This window comes from Echiichthys vipera (genome assembly GCF_963691815.1).
Source record: "Echiichthys vipera genome assembly, chromosome: 14".
NCBI lineage: Eukaryota > Metazoa > Chordata > Actinopteri > Perciformes > Trachinidae > Echiichthys > Echiichthys vipera.
In genome coordinates this window covers 20,747,030-20,766,586 of record NC_139839.1, presented here as the reverse complement: position 1 = coordinate 20,766,586, position 19,557 = coordinate 20,747,030, and the positions used below count along the sequence as shown (strand labels likewise).

General features: G+C 41.2%; 1 protein-coding gene across 1 annotated transcript; it reads left to right on the top strand.

Moving 5' to 3' along the window:
• Nucleotides 1-3,110: 3,110 nt before the first annotated feature.
• ammecr1 (AMMECR nuclear protein 1) lies at nucleotides 3,111-18,066 on the top strand. Its single transcript, XM_083926687.1, has 6 exons — nucleotides 3,111-3,852; nucleotides 9,614-9,724; nucleotides 11,064-11,178; nucleotides 11,390-11,480; nucleotides 11,600-11,696; nucleotides 13,094-18,066. Exons 1-6 carry the CDS (start codon nucleotides 3,368-3,370, stop codon nucleotides 13,206-13,208), a joined length of 1,014 nt encoding a protein of 337 aa, XP_083782813.1. The 5' UTR covers nucleotides 3,111-3,367; the 3' UTR covers nucleotides 13,209-18,066.
• The last annotated feature ends 1,491 nt before the right edge of the window (nucleotides 18,067-19,557 follow it).

Genomic DNA, 19,557 nt, shown 5'->3' with positions numbered 1-19,557 from the left:
CACCTTGACCATGAATACTCTATCTGGAATGAGAGGAAATGCAGCCTGCCTTCTTCTTTTCTGTTGTGGTTTCAAAAGATAATCAGCATGGGCTGGTTTGCATTGCAGTCATCCATGCCTAAAATCCAATGGTTGCATCAATGGGGTTTTGAAGAGGATACTGCTCAGCTGCACTAAGCCGTGTACATACCAGCTCTATGCTCGACTAAGCTAAGTGCTTTATGATGGGGTTTCTTATTTACTGTAAAAATGTAAAAGAATTGCAATAAAGTAGCTAAATAATAATTAAGTCTATGGAGTATAAGTTATTTAGAGTGAATGCGTATTTTTCTGTGGAACTTTATCATTCAAATATTAGCAAGAGATGACCGATTGCAAGACATGGCAGTTTCTGTTATCATATAAATGAATAAATACCGTTTAAATCATCTCATTCTGCACAGATAAGGGTAGTCATATGAGTGTTGATCCCACTCCACACTATGAATATAAATAAGAGAGATGTGGTGCAATGATTTCCAAGGGCTTTCTTTAGAAAATGACCTAATTTACAATATAGATGTAATGAAAAACAAAAGTTTTTCTACAACAAGTAAATCTATCAGGCAATCAATTGCTCTATCATTTTCTGTAAGATTTACATGTTTCCTTGATTCACTTAAGAAAGTGAAACATAAAAAATGGTGTGAGAGTCATTCATGCAGGAAAATGATGATGCAGAAAAACCCTTCTAAGATGTCATGTGGTCTAAACACTAAAGTTATTTGGCCCAATATGTACCTAAGTCTGCCCGAGGAAGCCTGTTACAGGGCAAATGCTCAGTCAATATAATACCCACAAGAGTCAACAATAATTAGCTATTTAAATCATGCCCAAAGCCTTATGCTGAGTCAGTCATAAGGCACTTTATGGGAGGGGTGACTGGGAACTACTGCTTACTGCTCTGGCACAGATGATGAACTCAAATATGTGCGGACTTAACAGTTAATGGGAGTAAACACAAAGCAAATGGACACTGAATTCACATTACCCTTAAGTTTAATATGAGCACAAGCACTATTTTGGCACTACAACATTGCAGACGTTTACATTACTCTAATTACCACTGGTCCTGTTAGAGTCAGCACCACCCAGAAAGCAAATAGCCCAGAGCACAGGCTACTCTAAATATGATCATACTCACACTGTTCTTGGCTGTTGGTTTTGGCCCAGAAACCTTGAAAGGGGATGAGTTATGATCAAATAAATTTCAAATGTTCCATTAATTCGATTGAAAGACAAAATATGGGAAAATACTGTCTCAGTTATATGTGCCTTGAATCTGTATAGGGAACTGTTTCAATAGTCAGCCTGACTGTAGCACACAGTGCTGGACTATGGCCTGGCAATGCGAGACTAGACATACACTGTTTAAAAACTCAATTAAACCTAAGTGTAGGTAGGCTATAGGCAGTGGTGTAGTGGTAGTTCATGAGGCGGGACGTACTGCTAAGTAGAGGAATATGTAACCATGAAGGGAGTGGGTAAACTTAATTTTTTTAAATTATTGTGTCATGCAAAAATAATATGTCCAACTAGTGATAATTATTTTGGAAAACGTACTATACTCCACGACTATACTCCATACTATATTCCTATATGTTCCAATGTAGTTTTTGGCTGATAGATGGATATACTGTAAACCTCCAGAATAAGAGGTGGGTATACTCCGTATACCCGCGTATACCCTCCACTACACCAGTGGCTATAGGTATTTAAATGATAACATACACACATAAACACATAGTATTTTAAATGCATGGGAATGGAGGAAAAATCACCCTTAAATTATAGTAAAATAATGAGCTTTACTCATCATCATGAGTCAGGGCATGGTCATCACCATCATCAGCTGATCCTATGTGTATTCATCACTGACATTTTAGACAATGGTCACTGCTCTCTTGATTAATACATATATTTTTGAATAGAGATGTGCAGAAGGGGGTGGAGTTGGAGAATGATTCAGGGGGACCAGAACGTGACAGGACACATTCGTGATTGGATATATAAAGTCTGTGCAGCCTTTATAAACACACAGCGAAAGACACTGGCACATCAATTCCCTTTCCAACATTCATAGACTGCCAAAGTAGAAAGTGTAAAGAACAGGCCGAGAGCAGAAAGACCACTCTGGCTCTGTGTGCCTTTTATTAGGCATACGCACGCACGCACGCACGCATGCAAGCGTCTGAACGCCGGGAGCGCGCATGCTTCCACGGCACCGTCCTGAATTACAAATATCAAAGCCCCAGAAGCTACGCAGAAAGTGCAGCAACTGGGCGCAACGGGGTTTCTGAATCCACTTCCGACGTGCCGACGACACCGATGCCTGTGCCCACAGACTGATCACAGGGCTTTTACCCGAACAGCACTGAATGGTAGCAGCTGAGAGACGGGTGCGGAGCGAGGGTTGCCAAACCCGGAGGATTTCTCACGGCTCGCGGACAAGAATGCTCTTCTATGTGTATCCCCATAAACGGATTGCCAGCTCCAAACAAACCTACTGAAAACTTTCAGTTCTACATTTGACGCGGAGCTGTTATTGAGTTTTTTTTCCTTCTAAAACCAGGTCCAAGAACAGACATCATGCAGGTGCAAACTGTGGGCCAACTGAAATGACTTGCTCGGCGCTGACGCGTTTCATTGTGCCATGCCAACCCCGCATAGTCAGATGCCATTTTACTCTGCGTTATCCCAGCGTTTGGAATTCCAACATACTGGGCCTGTTGTGTAATTAGAAGTTCGTGAGGCAGTAGCAAACAAGCTGGTGCAATGAGAAGCTAAGCTGGCCAAGACATTGTGCGCAATTTGTGCTAAAGCCTATGGGTCCTGCGTACTCAAGCTCCCGGCTTCCACTTGGAGAGGTGTGCGGCTGGGCTACAGCGCACTGGCTGTCGGCTTCACATCTGGACCGCCTGGCTACTGTCATCTGCGGCCTGTTCGGACCGTACACTCCCTGAACTTGTGTGTTAAAGGGGAACTGACTGTCATCGCCTCGGATGGTATCGTGTTAGGGAGAAGGGCTGCATATTTGTCTGGGACTTGACGTTATCGGTGATCCACTGGAACACCGTGGTTCAAAGCTGGACTGGCTGACTGCTCCAGGAAAAAACGCTCACCCAGCTATGGATTTTGCGTAGCAAAGTCACGCATTTTTAAAGGCAACGCTAGGGTGACATTGCAGTCTTCTCACCATATCGGTTATTTCGTCGTCCGACAAAAAAATAAAAGCGTGAAAGTGGAGTACTGTCCGTCATACGTATCAACGCAGTGGGATTTCTACGTCTGGTCGGCGTTCCCCCCCACCCTTCCCGCGGTGACGGTTATGGGTCGGAAGCGGTGTGTCGGTGCAGATTGTTCCAAGATGGCGGCCGGGTGCTGCGGGGTGAAGAAGCAGAAACTGTCGGGATCGCCCGGGTCGGGGGGTCCCGGCGGGGTGGGGGCGGGAAGCGGGGTGGCAGGAACCGGACATTGTGGCTCGGAGTTGGGGATTGGCTCCTCCGCGACCGTTGCAGCAGCGGCGAACGTGAGCAGAGTCAACGGCCTGGGGGGACCCGGGGGTAACGTTGGCGGCGGCAGCAGCAGTAGTAGTAGTGGTGGTAGCAGCGGCACTAACGCTCTGTCCACAGCCCCGGCCGGTTACACTTCATCCGGCCTCTCCCCGAACCTCAGCTCGGGACCTGGCTCGGGAAGTGGAGGCAGAAAAATGGTGGTCTCAGCGGAGATGTGCTGCTTCTGTTTTGACGTGCTTTATTGCCATCTGTACGGATACCAACCTCCGAGAACACCCAGGTTTACAAACGATCCCTAGTGAGTATTTCTGTCTTTTGTTGGTTTTGCGGCATGTCAAAGCTCATTGGTGTATTCTCTCAACAAACATCTTTTGCGGCACACTTTACGGGGGTTGCCTTGGATTCTTCTTCAGTGATAAATGGCGCAAACTGTCACAAAGAAACAACATTTGATTCATAATTAATTAAACCCGAAAAGCTCGCGATCACAGCTAAATCTGGCCAAGTTGTAATGAGGGCCTTGTTGAGCAGCCTGTCGGCCCGCAGCGGCACTAAACTAACATCAACGATACAATGAATGGTTTGATATTATGTGATCATGCTGTGCCATCTATCACTCATTAGTGTACTCTGGTGTATTTTTAGATGTCCCGTCGCTACTCGGCGAAAAACACATTTTGCGTTTTGTTGGTCCAACTCTTATAACACTGGCTCGTTAAGCCTGTGTGCCACAAGCTAATATGAGCTAGTCGCTAACACTTGAGCTAACAGAAAGCGAGATAAAATCGCTGTTTTTCTTCGGTTTAACGATAGCAGTTTTGCTAGTTATGATAGACCATATAAACAGCTCAATTGTTAAACATGACGAGTTAACGTTAGTGTTGTTGATATTGGATGTTGCCCTCAATGAACTCTGGATTGCCACATACTGGGATTAGCTTTGTTAGCTACCCGCTACACTAGCTTAGCAATGGAAGACCAAATGGGCTCTAACGTTAATAAATCATATGGTTAATGTCTTAAAAGTCATTTGGTATTATGATCAGATAAGCGGTTATAATACACGTTGGTTTTACCACGGGTGTTGTTTGACAAGTGTGCTGTCAACCACGCTAACGTTAACCGAGTTTAGCACCGACCAACAAAGAAAAGGTGGTTGTTGCTAAGTACTAAGCAGCTCTAAGCATTCCTTATGGGCACATTTGACTCTACAGTATTTGCTCTGTTACATAAATACTACAAGCAAACAAATAGTGTTTATTTTTCATTTGAAGCGTCCACTGAAGGGGGTATTTTTCTGTGTTATGACCAAAGTATCCATAAATTAATATATGTATGTTTCCTGCCCGTAACCGCACTCCGGCGCCCTCCACTGATACATTTTGACCCCACCTTAGAGAACCGTTGCAAGATAATAGCTAACATGTCATGTTAGTCCCATTTTGAGGCTCTGAAACGATAGTTCACCATTTTTGTTGTTGTTGTTGTTGGTTACAACTAGATTTTTTTATTCCAGTGTATTGACCCTAAGCTGTTGAGTGACTTTAGTTGGAGTGATTTATTGACCGAGACCACTTTAAATGTATTAAGATGATCAGATCAAAACAGTCCAATTAATTGTTGTATTGTGTTTTTCTTTTTCTTTCAAATGTGTCAAGTTGAAGGCACTCTTTCACTTCACCATGCAGGCACTGACAACAACGTTTCATACAGTACAAATGAATCTGATGGTTTGTGAGTAGTCTGTATTCATGTTAACAGTTCCAACACTCTCAGGGTGTTTGCTGATAATCTATTATTGGGGAACAATCCCTCATACACACTATGTACAGTATATGATCCATTACCCAACTCTTCTGAGTCTATTGAAACATAGCTTCTGGCACCCTTGAAAGATAATCCATCATACTGGAGCCTTTAATTTTACAAGTGTATCCTCAAAAACGGGCACACTAAAATCTCTGTCTAGACTATATCTTACAATCACCTCAGCTAGTTTCACACAAAAGACTTTACACATTCAAGGATTATAACCTTTTAAAAATGCCAGTTCTGTGGCAAATGGCTCACTGTACAGTGTCATTGGAATCAGCCACACTAAGAATTACATGTGTTGGATAAATGAGATTAATAATTAATTAGTCATAGCTGGGATTGGCTCCAGCCCCCCCCCCCCCCCCCTTGCGACCCCGATAGGGACAAGCGGTTGAAGATGAATGAATGGTATTTGATCATAACCGATAAAATCATCAGCATAATATTGGCCCTCTGTATGATGGACAAAGGGAGCTAGACAGATTTTGTTGCCATGTACACCTGTCATGTCTCCCAGTCATCCCCAGTTGTACATTGTGTGTAATTTCCTTCAGTGGGCAAAGGGGAAAGTGTTCATTAATGGCTCAGAACTTCAGTAAAATTGTACACACTGGAAGCTCATTGGCATTGTGCCCAACCCTCACAACATGGAACCAAGGTCTAAAGCCAACCAACCAATCATGAGTGGGAATGAGGAGAAACTCATGATCACAGTCTGCAGTGTCCTCAGTGTGTCCTTTACTTGGGGGTATTGTCAGATTGAATTATTGAAATTCTCAGAACTACTACAACATTTGACATGGACACACTCTGCAAAGATAACCGGTGAACAAATACGGACCCTTTAGGAGACACTGCTACTAAAATTTATAAATAGCAACCCATGCTTCCTGCAGATGTGTCCTTCAGTTTTAGTCATAATGGTAGTGAATCACCCTGAGATGTGTGTGTTTGCTGTCTAGTCCGGCTGTCTAGCTTACATGTCATGGGCGTTTAGTAAAAACAGCAAGTCTTCTTCAAACGGAGGGTAACATACTGAGAGCTGTGACTCAGTATATGCACAAAGGTAGCTGCTTCAAGGTGTGCCAGTACAGCATACATTTTTAAAAAATTTGCTTCATTTTGACTGCAAGGAGACCAACGGACCATGCCAGCCAGCGCATGCTGTGGTTGTTCCCAATGAGGAGAGGGCACATGCAGCCGCCTAGAGAAAAGGCTTTTCTCTCTCTCTCTTTTTTTAAGAGCTCTCCACAAAACTCCACCTTTTTGTGGGGCTGCTCGAGGGGCTTCTAGTTGAAAATCTCTGAAATTCTCAGAAAGACATTGGTGTCGTCGGTATCACAACAAAGACGGAAAAGCTTTGTGGGATTGTCGGCTGATGGATTTTGCCGGTGAGTGTTGTGCTTATATCACCGTACATATTGAAAGCTTGTTGTTAGCTGTGTAGTCAACCCTCTGTTAATGTAGCGTTAAACAAGCTACCTAGCTAATATTGTGATGGAAACGTAACCCATAGTCAATGCTAAGAAGCGCTGGGATGAAGTGCCTTTCTGCAGAAGAAAATCACTATGTGGACTCTAACTCTTACTAGCCAGTTGATTAAACTAGCTTGTTTTAGTTGACTTGAATGGTTGTATAGCTTGATAAGGCAACGGTAATTAATTGTTGGGTTAATATTTTTAGAAATCTGTGTAATGTTATGTTTCTAAACAGATACATAGATCTAAGATACTTCAACTTTGTAGTAAACTAAACAAATAGACATTTAAGATTACAATTTGAACGGAACAACGACAGCAAACACGCTATCTTGCCCACTGTGCTACCAAATAGTGAACGTCTTTTCTTTTCTACATTAACCGTTGCCTCTGTCCACCTCCACCCACCCCTCTGAGGACAACACCAGAAGACACCAACCTTTCCTCGCTTGCAGAGAAGAGGGAATTGATCCAGGAAAGGTATAATGAAGCCACAGGACAGTTACCATGCAAAGGGTTTCTGAGGAACCGCTGGGTGAAAACTTCTGTAAGACATCAAAGTCTACAGCAGTGACCATTAGACACAACTTTTGTTTTGTTATTAGACTATTTTACACTTTTTTATTCCTTTGTAATTTACATTTTTGTTTTTAATTACTGGTACTTCATGGAATCGGAACTCGAAATTTTGAATTTCATTTTGTAAAACAGATGTTTGATGTGAAGAAGCCAAACATACTTAAAATAAAATTTAAAATTCATTCAAGGAGAAATGTCTCATGTTTCTTTTTGTAAAATTGGACTTTGAAAGCCTTTTTAACAGTGTAGGACTTCTAGGTCAAGACGTTGTGAACAAGTCAGTGTCGAAGTTGAAGTAGCAGTGTTGGATCTGATGGCCCATTGAAACTTTCTTTGCAGGGGACACACTCGGAACTCTATTTATTCTTTCTCATTCATTAGTAAAGCAACAGAGGAGAGAAAAGAATCACCAAGTTTCTGTATCAGCAGTCCCAATCACCAAAATCGCAGAGGCTTCATACTGTTACATTCCAAAGAAAAAAGACAATTAAAAATGCGTGAAACAAACAAGTAAATATAAATAACAAACATCTCCCTGCACTTGTCATGGTTCATTTCAAAGAAACAAAACAAGAAAACACTTGTTTCTTTAAGAATCATGGTCTTGTACCAGTTAATCCGCCACAGTATTATATATCTGTAATATTGCTAAAGTGTCATGCTGAATTTTGATTAATTTGGTTCTCTTAAAATTGGACTGGTGCTCGTATAAAGGATAAAAACAGTCTGAAGCCCCCCAGTGGTATGTTACTTGGTCTCTGAGATGAAGACCTTCGATGGGAAGTGACAATACATCAGTGAGTAAATTTACAAAGTGAAGATCAAAATGAGATGAGCCATTTACTGTTGTCACAGTGGACCTGAAGCATCTTGATAGTGCTCACAACGCACAACCAATGAAGTTTTAAGAAAGAAGATGCACTGAAGCAGACAAACATGATTGTGAAACTCGATTGAAGCAGGAGCAGTTATGCTGCCAGTGTAGGCTGCTATAATGGTTAAAACAATAGACTGTTTATAAAGACGGACAACGCGTCTCCACTGAAACCAAAAAAAACTTGGATACGGTATTGAAGTTCCTCCCATACACCCGGCCAACCAATTATGAGTCAGCACACTGACAGTGTTCATAGCATTTAATAAATAATTAAAACCAAACCTATCAGAAAAAAGGAACACTTGAACGTACATCAGCGTGATGAGAACTACCTAAAATAACAAACATGTCTGAGAGAATTTTTATTTGATATGTACATGGGATTTATACTATGTACTGCAGCCAGCCACCGGGGAGCGATCAAGATGTTTTAGCTTGGTTTTTGGGGATCTGGCATGTCGCCCATCTTTATATACAGTCTATGGTTAAAACTCACATGTGATCCAGTAAAGGGCCGTTGTGGCTGCAGGTTTTCATTCCAACCAATCAAGAACACACCTGACTAGACTTATTCAATCACCTGAATTGCCTTCGCAGTTGATTCGCTGGATCAAGTGTGTTCTTGCTTGGTTGGAATGAGAACCTGCAGCCACAGCGGCCTTTTACTGGATCACTTTGACACTCCTGCATTAGATGGATGATGTGTAAAACACAACTGAAAGGTATCAAGTGTAGAAAGGGTGTCCTTATTTACACTATACAACATGCCCTCCTAAATCCAATTTGGTTTCTGATCCACCAGAAATGTTGAGTATTATTTTCTAAAGTTATTTATTCAATCAGTATTACTCATGCAAACCCAGCTGGTATTCTTTTAAACTGTTGTCATATTCTGTAGCACCGTTGGGTCCTGTTATGCAGTACTTATATGTTTGTTCATTGTCACTAACACATTTTTGTTTTTGAAGCGGACAAGTAATTCATTTCTATCTCTGATCATATGAGAAATTCTTCATGTGTTAAATTTGACTAGGATAATTTACGTGGGAATGTTCTTTACCGGAAGCAGTTGCAACATAAAAAGTTGGAAAATCCCTATAACTTCATGAAGGGTAGAGAGAGTGAATCATTATGAAGCCATGGGTGGACAGATGGCCCAACGCCATGAACAAAAGCCTGCAGTCTTGGATGAAAGCAGATCCATCATGGCATAGACTGCATCAGAATTAACTGATGTGTGCTGTTACCCTGTTACCAACTTTTGTACTCTACAGAAATATACTTTAACACGGTCCCCTTTTGTTTTGCAGCCCGCTGTTTGTAACTTGGAAAATAGGCAGAGACAAGCGGTTGAGGGGTTGTATAGGTACATTTTCTGCCATGAATCTGCACTCAGGACTCAGGGAGTACACCCTTACCAGGTAAGCAACAATACACCGGTGACAAAATGCAGCGACCGAGCATGACTGTGGAGAAATGAAGCATATAGCAAACAAGCATATTGCAATCAAGACCCCTAACATGGGCTACTATGTACAGTCGTTAATAACCCCCAGAACTGATAGTTGGCATGTGCATGAATGCAAAAAAACAAACACAATTTCTGTTTCTTTTAGTATTTACTTTTGTTCTCTCTCATTCAATTAGCCTGCTGTGAGGAGTGTGTCTCCTTTTGATCCCATGTCCTGGGGCTTCTAAACATATTCCAAAAAGTTCTTAATGTCTAAGTGGGTTTTTCCATGACTATTTTCTGTTGATAGAAATATATTTATTTTAGCAAATGGATAATGTTTAGTCATCATTTATTTAGTGTTAGATATTTGTCACTAATGAGATCACAAGGACAGTGAGAGTGACATAAATGAAATGTATCTTAACCTAACTATAACTGTAATGTATGGACTGTTATAAAGATGTTTTAATTCAAAAATGTGAAGTTGTATTCAGTTGTATTGGGACATCCAGATAAACACAGTGACACAGGTTAATCCCACATTGGTGGATCCCCCTACTGCTGGCTTAAATGCTGGTTGTGCACTACCTGGCTCTGGTGGACAAACGTGTTTCAATTATAAATGATAATGAAATAGCTCGCTTACTGATACTTAAAGCTGCAGCTTGTGGGTAAAAAGCCAAACAAAAAGAGCGAGAATTTGAAGCAGATTGAGATCTCTTCCTGCAGCTCTCCCTCTTTGTCCTGAGCCAATAGGAGCGCGCTCTCTCGCTCACGCTGTTGCCCAAATCCTCTGGCTAGATTTTCTTAAGCCTGGAAACAGAGCCAAGAGGAGGTACAGAAGTCTATTTCTCAGATTATTGTGGATTCTTTATTGCCCAACACCAAAAATGTACTGTCTACCCCAGGTCGCCCTTTACATATCACATCTAACAAATGAGAAAGAGCACAGGAGTCTTTCAGTGTAAACGGGGCCCCCTCTAAATACCTAGTGTGGAATTTCTTCACTAGTACTTTGACCCGAGGCGCAGACACATGTCAAATATATGTAAACACACACACAGCTCCTTACTGGTACTGTGTAAAGATACGAACACAATACAAGCTGGCCTTTAGAGTCCATGCTGCGACCACGCTGGCCTCTGTATGTCCATTGGTCATCTACATTGAAAACGTTGTAAGAGTGCATTACATTTTCAAACTACACACAGTAAATAGTCCATTGGGCCTGTTGGTATTATACTGTGGTAACACTTTTCTCAGTCAGCTCTTGTAATGGTGTTTTCTTTGTGCTTTTATGTCCGCAGTGCCCTTAAAGACAGCCGCTTCCCCCCTATGACAAGGGATGAGCTGCCTCGCCTCTTCTGCTCAGTGTCTCTTCTCACCAACTTTGAAGACGTTGGTGATTACCTTGACTGGGAGGTAAGAGACACAGGTTGCTGCAGCATTTGCACTGACAAGTGTGGTGCGCCCCCTTTCTCCACACGTTTTGATGTTGTTAATGTTTTCTCCAGCCAGACTCAAGCTAAGTGTTATTGTAATCCTAAAGTAACCAGTTTGAATAAATGCAAAAACATTGCATTCAGAGTGATTTATGGGGCTGTTTCCTTGTAATGCATGTCTTGAATTCTAGGTGGGTGTTCACGGTATTAGGATAGAGTTTTTCAATGAAAAAGGATCAAAGCGCACCGCCACCTACCTACCAGAGGTTGCAAAGGAGCAAGGTGAGATCTATTTGTGCCCGTAACAATCCAGCCTCATCTGCTTTTTTTAGAAAGACAAACTATGTCGCCTGATGTGGATTTTTTCAGGAATTTGTAAAGAATGTAACTCTTTTATCAAGGTTGGGACCACATTCAAACCATAGATTCCTTACTACGAAAGGGAGGTTACAAAGCTCCCATCACAAATGACTTCAGGAAGACCATTAAGTTAACCAGGTAAGATTACACTACCTCCAAACATGCTGATATATAAAAGGGGTTGTACTCAAAATACCGAGAAGAAAGTTGGCTGGGGTTGCCTCCACACGGCTCTCACAGACCATTCCCCAGTACCTGAAATACTGAAACGTACGCAACAACAGACGGGTACGCACAAACGACAGACTCGGATTACAACACACACAGAGGGAGAGCGACATCATTCTCCTCCAGTCTGTAAGAGTTTTCCAGCCAAGCAGACTTGTTAGAACTGAACCTAAACCCATAACTCACTGTTACCCATCAGTCTATTTACAGGTCTAGGGGACTATTACTGCATATGGGAAAAGAGCTCTAAAAAGCCCTTTGTGTCACCAGAGGGAGCGGTTTTAAACGTGATGAATTTCTTGAGGCGTGTGGCAGCACTGGTTGGGGCTGAAGACAAGTTTGAAAATGAAAAAATCTCTGTGTGGAGTTAGAAAGATGTGAGCTTTACAGACCTGTCACCTGCTCCTCATCGCTGCTTGAGGCTAGCGACTCTGGGCTAAATTAGCCGCTACCGGCAGTGTGGCTGTTAAATTGAATTGTGGGAAATGTAGGAACCATGTGTTGACGAAGGAGAACGCATGGATGTAAAAAAATTAAATCTGTGGTTGTGATGCATCAATTTTGATACTTAAAAAAAACTGTCTATTGTGACACCGATAGAGTTGGGTAGCGGTACTTTATACCGTAAACCAAGTGCCAAGTAGCATCGAGCTTCTCTAGTCAAACATGCCTCCAAACTGGTAATTTCTCCCCCTAATCCCCTTATTCCATAGGGATCTCCAATTCACGTATGCTTGATTAGATTAGACACAGTAACATCATAACAGTATAATCTACCATGCGTATTTCCGTGCCCATAAAAGTATGCCACACACACACACACTTGACTTTTTGTGTAAAAATGTTGACTTTTTATGATTTGCAGGATTTATGGTGCACATTTTGTAGAGCTATGTTTTTTAATTTCATTTTTCTGTGAGCTACAAATTTAACTAATTAAAATAGCACACATCCTGGTATTCTATTCATCTGTGGTACTGAGGGTAGGCCATTTGCCTATACTTGAGAAAATCTCCTTCTTTTTCACAGCCTAATGTTGGAAGGTATGCAGTTTATCTTAATAATTTGTATTTGTTTAGAAATCATTTGAATTGGGAGGTTGTTGTTGTTTGCAACTGAATACCCCCATCCACATTATGGGTATCGAATGAAGTAGGGAATAAAAAGGTATCAAATTAAGTATGGGTATACGGTATAGTCATTTCTTTTTAACAATACCCAGCACTACAGGATGACAATGTGCTATACTAAATCTGTGTAGAAAAGTGTATCTCTTTTTAAGAAAACACGTCTTGTCTCATCCCTAGGTACCGTAGCGAGAAGATGACAATGGGTTATGCAGAGTACATCGCCCACCGCCAGCACCATCACTACCAGAACGGCATTGGGCACCCTCTACCACCCTACAACCATTATTCCTGACAGCGAGCCGCATGACCAATCATTGGACCTCTCCGCGGACCTTTTCCCAGGAGAGCCCGCCCCCTCCTGGTCTAGCTATTTCTACTACTGTACCATTTTATGATGATAGTTTCCGTTGCCATGCTGGCCGTCTCCCAGACGTTGACATGGCAACGGGTGGCAACGAAGCATCATTTGATTATGGCAAGAAATCCACATTTTATTTTTCTTTACCTGTGGTTAAGTTTTTGCAGCATATGTATACCAATATCTATACCCCCCCCCCCCCCCCTATTCATTAATATTTTTGAAAATTAAACAAATATTCGATTTTATTAATGTGTGACTTTTCAGCAAACCTAATCAGGGGATTGATTCTGTGGATGGAAGGAAGTCTCTTTAGGTGGATTAGTCTTGCGCTAATATTGTTTAGGCTTTGCTACAGTTTTGCATTCTCTAAGAAAATTCTTATTTTTTTTCCTCCTTTTCTTTTATCTTTACTATCCAAACATGTATACCATGTAGCAAGGCAACTGCAGTTCTCAAAGGCTGTGTCGTCTCTATTCTGACTCCTCTCAAAAAGAAAAGGATGACTGTTGAGCCTTGTAAACTCTTGTAGTGTTGTAGATGGAACTATATATTGGGATCTATATACTCCAAAGTATAGATAGTAGGATTGTCATGCCTTTTGCTGGTAGTGTTTATTGTTTGAGCTCACGATCGTGTGTATTTCTGTGTGTGGATATAGATATTGGCCTGCTCCAAGATGAAAACCAGTAGAATGAATTAGAACTCGGATTTAACCTAAAGATTCTCCAAAGAGTTTTTTTTTTTAAAAAGCTTCCCCTGAATATTTGTAGTGTTTTGTGGTGGAACTTGTTTGGGTAGAGCTTTTAGCCATGCTCCCTCCTTTTTTGTTTTACGTTTCTAAAAATGTACGGTGATGGTGGAGGAAGCCATTTTGTCTGAGGATGATCTCGTCTGTGCAGGGGATTTGTTCATGATGTATGTTAAATGGGCTACAAGTGGGTCTGATTTTCCTGTATTGGAGAGGAAGAGCAGCTGTAACCACAGGTCCCCAAGAAGTTAAAAAAAAAAAGTGCATGAACAATGCTTTCTTTGTTGTTTCCTGAGTTCAGTGGCAGGGAGTCACTTTAATGGGACATGCTATAACTACTTGAAGCCATGTCCTCTTTTTATTTCACATTTTGTAAGAGTAAGAGTCTGTCGTTTGGCTTGAAGTGTTTGCATTCGGTACCACTAGTCCTCTGATGTATCGGGTCTTGAACCTCCGAATGCAAACGTACACAAGCCAGCCTCAGGCAAGGCTGCATCACGGAATATTAGTCGTCAAACGTGGTAGATTCAGCCATTTGTCGGATGTCTTCTTGTATATTGCCCGTGTCGTTTGTGGAAACGTTGTCTTGCCTCTTCAGATAATAGCTAACCATTTGTCACTCGTATCACAAGCTTTGATGTATTAAGATTGTCATTTTGAATGAATACGCACCACTTGACGCACAAAGTGATGGAACTAACACGTCTGTGTCATTAAGAAGTGCATGTCATTGTGCAGTTGCAGCAATGCAGCCAGTTGATATAGTTGTTGAAACCACCGTTCTCCTCTCACACTCTGCTGTTCAGTGAGATCCCGTTGATCTGTGTGTCCACGGCGCAGGAAATGTTCAGATCTGTGGCCTGTTTTGTCAGCTGTAGGTTAGAGCAAACACCGTTAGAGCAGTATCTCTGCACGGGGCCCGGCGACTCGCAGTTAAAGTCTACAAATAAAAAGCCAGGGCTTTGTGAGGACTTAAGAAGCCATTTCCCATCCAAATATTACTTGTTGTGAGTCACATCCACACACCCTAGGCTAGTTGGATTTACTTTCCAGAATGTTTGAACTGTTGAGGATCATCATGTGATCCGCCTGCTTTGGGTTTCGGCTTTAGTTTTGCTAACTGGAATTTTTTTGAGAGGCTCTTGTTACTTGACATCTTTCTTCGTAACAGCCTTTACTAACTGACAGGTTATTTTTTTCTTTATGCAAAAATGTCAAGGGCTTTTGGCACTCCATCCACAGTAACCCGAAATGACCCAGATTTTAAGTTGTGTTGCCTTAAATGAATGGTTTAATAAATGATGGACCGGCAGATGACTCTCCCGACTGTTCCTCTGTCCCGTGGTTTGTGCTTTCCCGGCTCCATCTTCACGCCACAGTGTAGGAAAGGACCTCAGATGTTGTTTTTTCCTCACTTGAATGCAAATACTTTCTCTGACATATGGGAGCTCCCGTATGCATGCCATCTCCTGTTCACTCACGTCTTACCCAGCTGCTGGTCCTCCAAGTCTTTCATATTTTTTTGAAAGCCCCACATGAACACATTCTCTTAAAGTAATGTTGGGCACTGGTGTTGTTACCCTAAATGTTTAAACCGCAGGGGGACACTTTCACGCCTCATAAAATGAATGCTTTCATTCATGGTGAATACACTACATCAAATGTTTGAAAGAGGAACAGTCGGGCATTCATTTGCTGGTCCATTTAATACAGCACAACCTGAATTTTTCTGCTGCAAAACCAAATTGACCATGCTCTTTTACATATATGTCTTTGTATACACATGCAATGTATTTTGTTGCATGTATGTATGAGTATGAGACCTATGGTTTTATCCATGATATGCTTGATCTATGGCTTAGACACTCTTATTAACCATTAAGAGATTTAAAAGACAAATATGGTGCTATCGGACCTCATATTGGGGTGGTCACAGCTCGTGACTGGTCATGCGGACTCATTGATCATATCATACTTAAAGATGTGACATGTAAGATTTTCTCTTTAGTGTGTTGCTGTGGAATGAGTTATGGCGGCACATTTTAATACTGAAGGATGTGACTCATGCAAACAGTAGCCCCAATCATCTGCTTTCATTAACCAATGCGGTTGACTTTGGGATCAATTCCCTATGGGAAAAAACAGACTGATATTCCTCCATATACAATGAAGAATGAAAACTCCCCGCAGCAAACGCGTCACAGGGGCTATGGAATGTACTGTTTATGGCCGTTATTACAATTTAACAGTGATATATTAAGAGAAAATCCTACATGTGTTACCTTTACTATCCTTGATATATGCAGATCTGTTCAACAGGTGTTTCTTTTTTTGTTTTTTTTTCCTACCAGTGCAAGTCAACACCCCTGCAGGTTTGAAAGGACAAGAAGTCACACGTAGCCTCCCTCCCCTCGATTACTCCCTACACTGTGGCCCGACCTCATGGCCTAGTTTGTCAAGGTGTGACGTGTGTCGTTCGGTAGATAGTGGCAGTAGTTGTGACCGTTGCCTCTCCTGGAAGATCGGATGCTGCTTTTTTTCAGAGCACAGCCTCGGTTTTCCATTAGCTGCTGAATCGTTTGAACCTCTGAAAGGGCAAGGTTTGAGTTGTCGACCAGCGAAAGGCTGCCGCTGAGGCTTTCACAGCCTTTTGAACTATGTCGAAGGTGAGCATCTCCCATAACGGGACGCAGCGCAGATGTTTTACATAGAGCGCGCGGAAACTAGTCCTGCTTCTGTACTGATTAACTGTTTAAAGCATTGATACCTCATGGGATATTATGGAGCGACATCAGTAGTTTGTTGTAGCAGATTGTGTTTTGGTTCCATACCAGGGTTAGAGTTCAGCCTCAGCATTCCTTGCGTGGTCATTCTCATATTTCGTGGAATGCTCAAGCTCATGTTACCTTCGTATGTTTGACTGAACCAAAGATGCCAGCGGCCATGCCCAAATGCTGCTCTTCAGGCCTGGCTTCCTGTCCTTCCAAAAGACACCCCTGCAATTGACGAAATGTTCTTTGTCTTTTGTTCTGTGTGATTTCTCAACTGTCTTGACTTATTAAGCGACCCAGTTTTTCAATGAGTTTTCATTGAGTCGATCTCTGAAGCCCTACACGGCATCAAGGGTGGTTGCAAATTGTTGTTACTTGTTTTGTTTATTATTATTATTATTATTAATATTATTATTATTATTAGTGGTAGTAGTAGTATTATTATTATTGCTATAATTTACAAAAATGAAAATCCCATGGTGTGCCTCCTAGCTTTATGGGTTTCTAAATGTTTTTTTCCCTAAAGACCAGCAGTTATACTTTGTATAAAAGATGGATTTTTTCTTATTTTTTATGCCATTAAAGATGAAAAAGCCTGTTTTCGTTACTCTGGACCCAGTAGCTGCACTGGTATACAATCGCACTGATAGATTAATAGAAAAAAAAAGAAAGAAAAGAAATGAACAGATAATAATAATGATAATGACGAAATAAGAACTACAATAAACGTGTGTTTGAAGCTTTTATTAAAAAAAGAAAAAGAAAATAAAAAAAGAAAATGACTGTTTTTGTACATCAAAATAAATTCTTTTCAAAAGAATATTTTGGATCTAGTTTCAAAATTATTTTAGTGGTTTTCTATGTTCTGAAGTTTTGAGACACTGACTTCTGAGACGTGTCACTGTACAAAATGACTTTTTTCTGTTGCAGTGGCCTGATGGGCTGGGAGGGTTGCCTGGTGTAACTCCTCATACCATTTTTTTTTTTCTTTTCCTTTCGATTTTTGGATCTTTTTTTCTTTAATAACTTGAAAAATGTTGATGGAAATATATGAACTGGGAACTTCAGATCCATCCCCTGTAGAGCTAGATCCCTTCCTCCTTTCCTATTGAATTGCTGTTAGTGTGACAAGACTTGAAATGGGCATTTATTATAGTATGACTCCAAAAGAAAAAACAAAAACACACACAAAAAAAAACAAGAAAAAGGAAATAAGCAAAAAAAAATAAAAAAGCCAAAATATGTGGGGAGGGTTGAAAGAATATATATAGATGGGTTATCTGAGTATGTAAGCAATGGCTGTGAAGATAATGTAGTTTTAAACATTGTTATTACCTTTTAAAATCATTTATTCAATAAAAAAAATACAAAATCAACTGAAAATTGAATGCGTCATTCTATTTTCTTTCAACACACACATCAATAAATACGTTGTTTTTTGTATTTCACCACTTGAAACAACAGAGTGGGTCACATTTAGATCCAGAGAACACCAAATCAAAATGTTACGTTTATTATGGTCTATGTCATTGGGACAGTTACAGCTCACACTTGCTTTAATCCTCATAATCTGTCAACATTTTGTATTTGTTGTTCAGCTTGATCCATGCTGATCAGTTTGCTTTAAGTGGTCTGGGTGCAGATGAATGTTGGATGGTGCCAAATTTATTGACGGAATGCGTAACTGGATTGGTAGAAAGTGAGACCCTGGCAAATGTTCTGGCCATAGAAATGGAATGAGAATAAAATGGGGTGACCAGACATCTCTGTTGTCTAGGCGCATTCACTGTCTGGAGCTGTCCCTGGAAATGTCCCTGTTTTAATGCTCTTTAAAACAGACTGCATAGAGAAATAATATTTTACGTGGCAAGAAAGACTGTGGCTCAGTTGGTAGAGCTAGTCGGCCAATGTCCGAAGGGTCGGCAGTCATGGCCGTGTCCTTGGGCAAGACACTTCACCCACTTTGCCTCGTATGAATGCGTATGACTGCTGTATGTTTGAGGAGGTGGTTGGAGGGGCCATAGGTGCTGGTTAGCTGCCACGCTTCCGTCAGTTTGCCCCAGGGCAGCTGTGACTACTAGCTTAGTTTACCACCACCATGTATGTCTGTGTGAATGAATGGAACCTGGACTCTGTAAAGCGGCACTATATCAATCATAAGAAAGAAAGAGGCAGCAGACCCTACCATTCTTTTACAACGGTTACCATGGTCAAAATACACCAAACCAGAATTGTATCTTTTTTTTTTATCACATTGATGATAAACATTTCAGAAATCTGGTCACCTTAGAGTAGAACAGACACACTGTCGGATTAGTTCAAAAGAAAATGGCACTCCTCACTTTGCATGGCAGTACTAGGATGGGTGAATCACAGTGAGAATGGCCACCATCCTGCTATCTGAATTTGAACGTTATTGTCTGTACTACAAGTCTGAGGATTATGGTGGCTGTACATTTCATTCACACCTACAGGTTTGGGTTGGAGGCAGGTATTACAGGTATTACAGATGGTGCTAAAAGATGGTTTTCTGGCTTCAGTAACTGATAGAAATGCCACTGAGTGCCCAGAAACAAGCTAGAAAACATAATTGCATTAACTAAACTAGGGAGCTGTTAGTGAAAAAGTCCTTCATGTGACAGCAGCAACAGAAAATTATGTTGCATTTTCATGACAACTGAGCAAATTCCATCTGCTGCTGAAAATCTTGTGATGCTATTAAAAGCTCTGGAAATGGAGATTTTTTCCAATATGAAAATTA

What these genes read in the sequence shown, in the direction of transcription:
- ammecr1 (XM_083926687.1), top strand. Translation starts at nt 3,368, where the DNA reads ATGGGTCGGAAGCGGTGTGTCGGTGCAGATTGTTCCAAGATGGCGGCC. An exon ending in AGGTTTACAAACGATCCCTA is followed by an intron (nt 3,853 to 9,613) that starts GTGAGTATTTCT and finishes TTTGTTTTGCAG; the next exon opens with CCCGCTGTTTGTAACTTGGA. An exon ending in AAGACCATTAAGTTAACCAG is followed by an intron (nt 11,697 to 13,093) that starts GTAAGATTACAC and finishes TCTCATCCCTAG; the next exon opens with GTACCGTAGCGAGAAGATGA.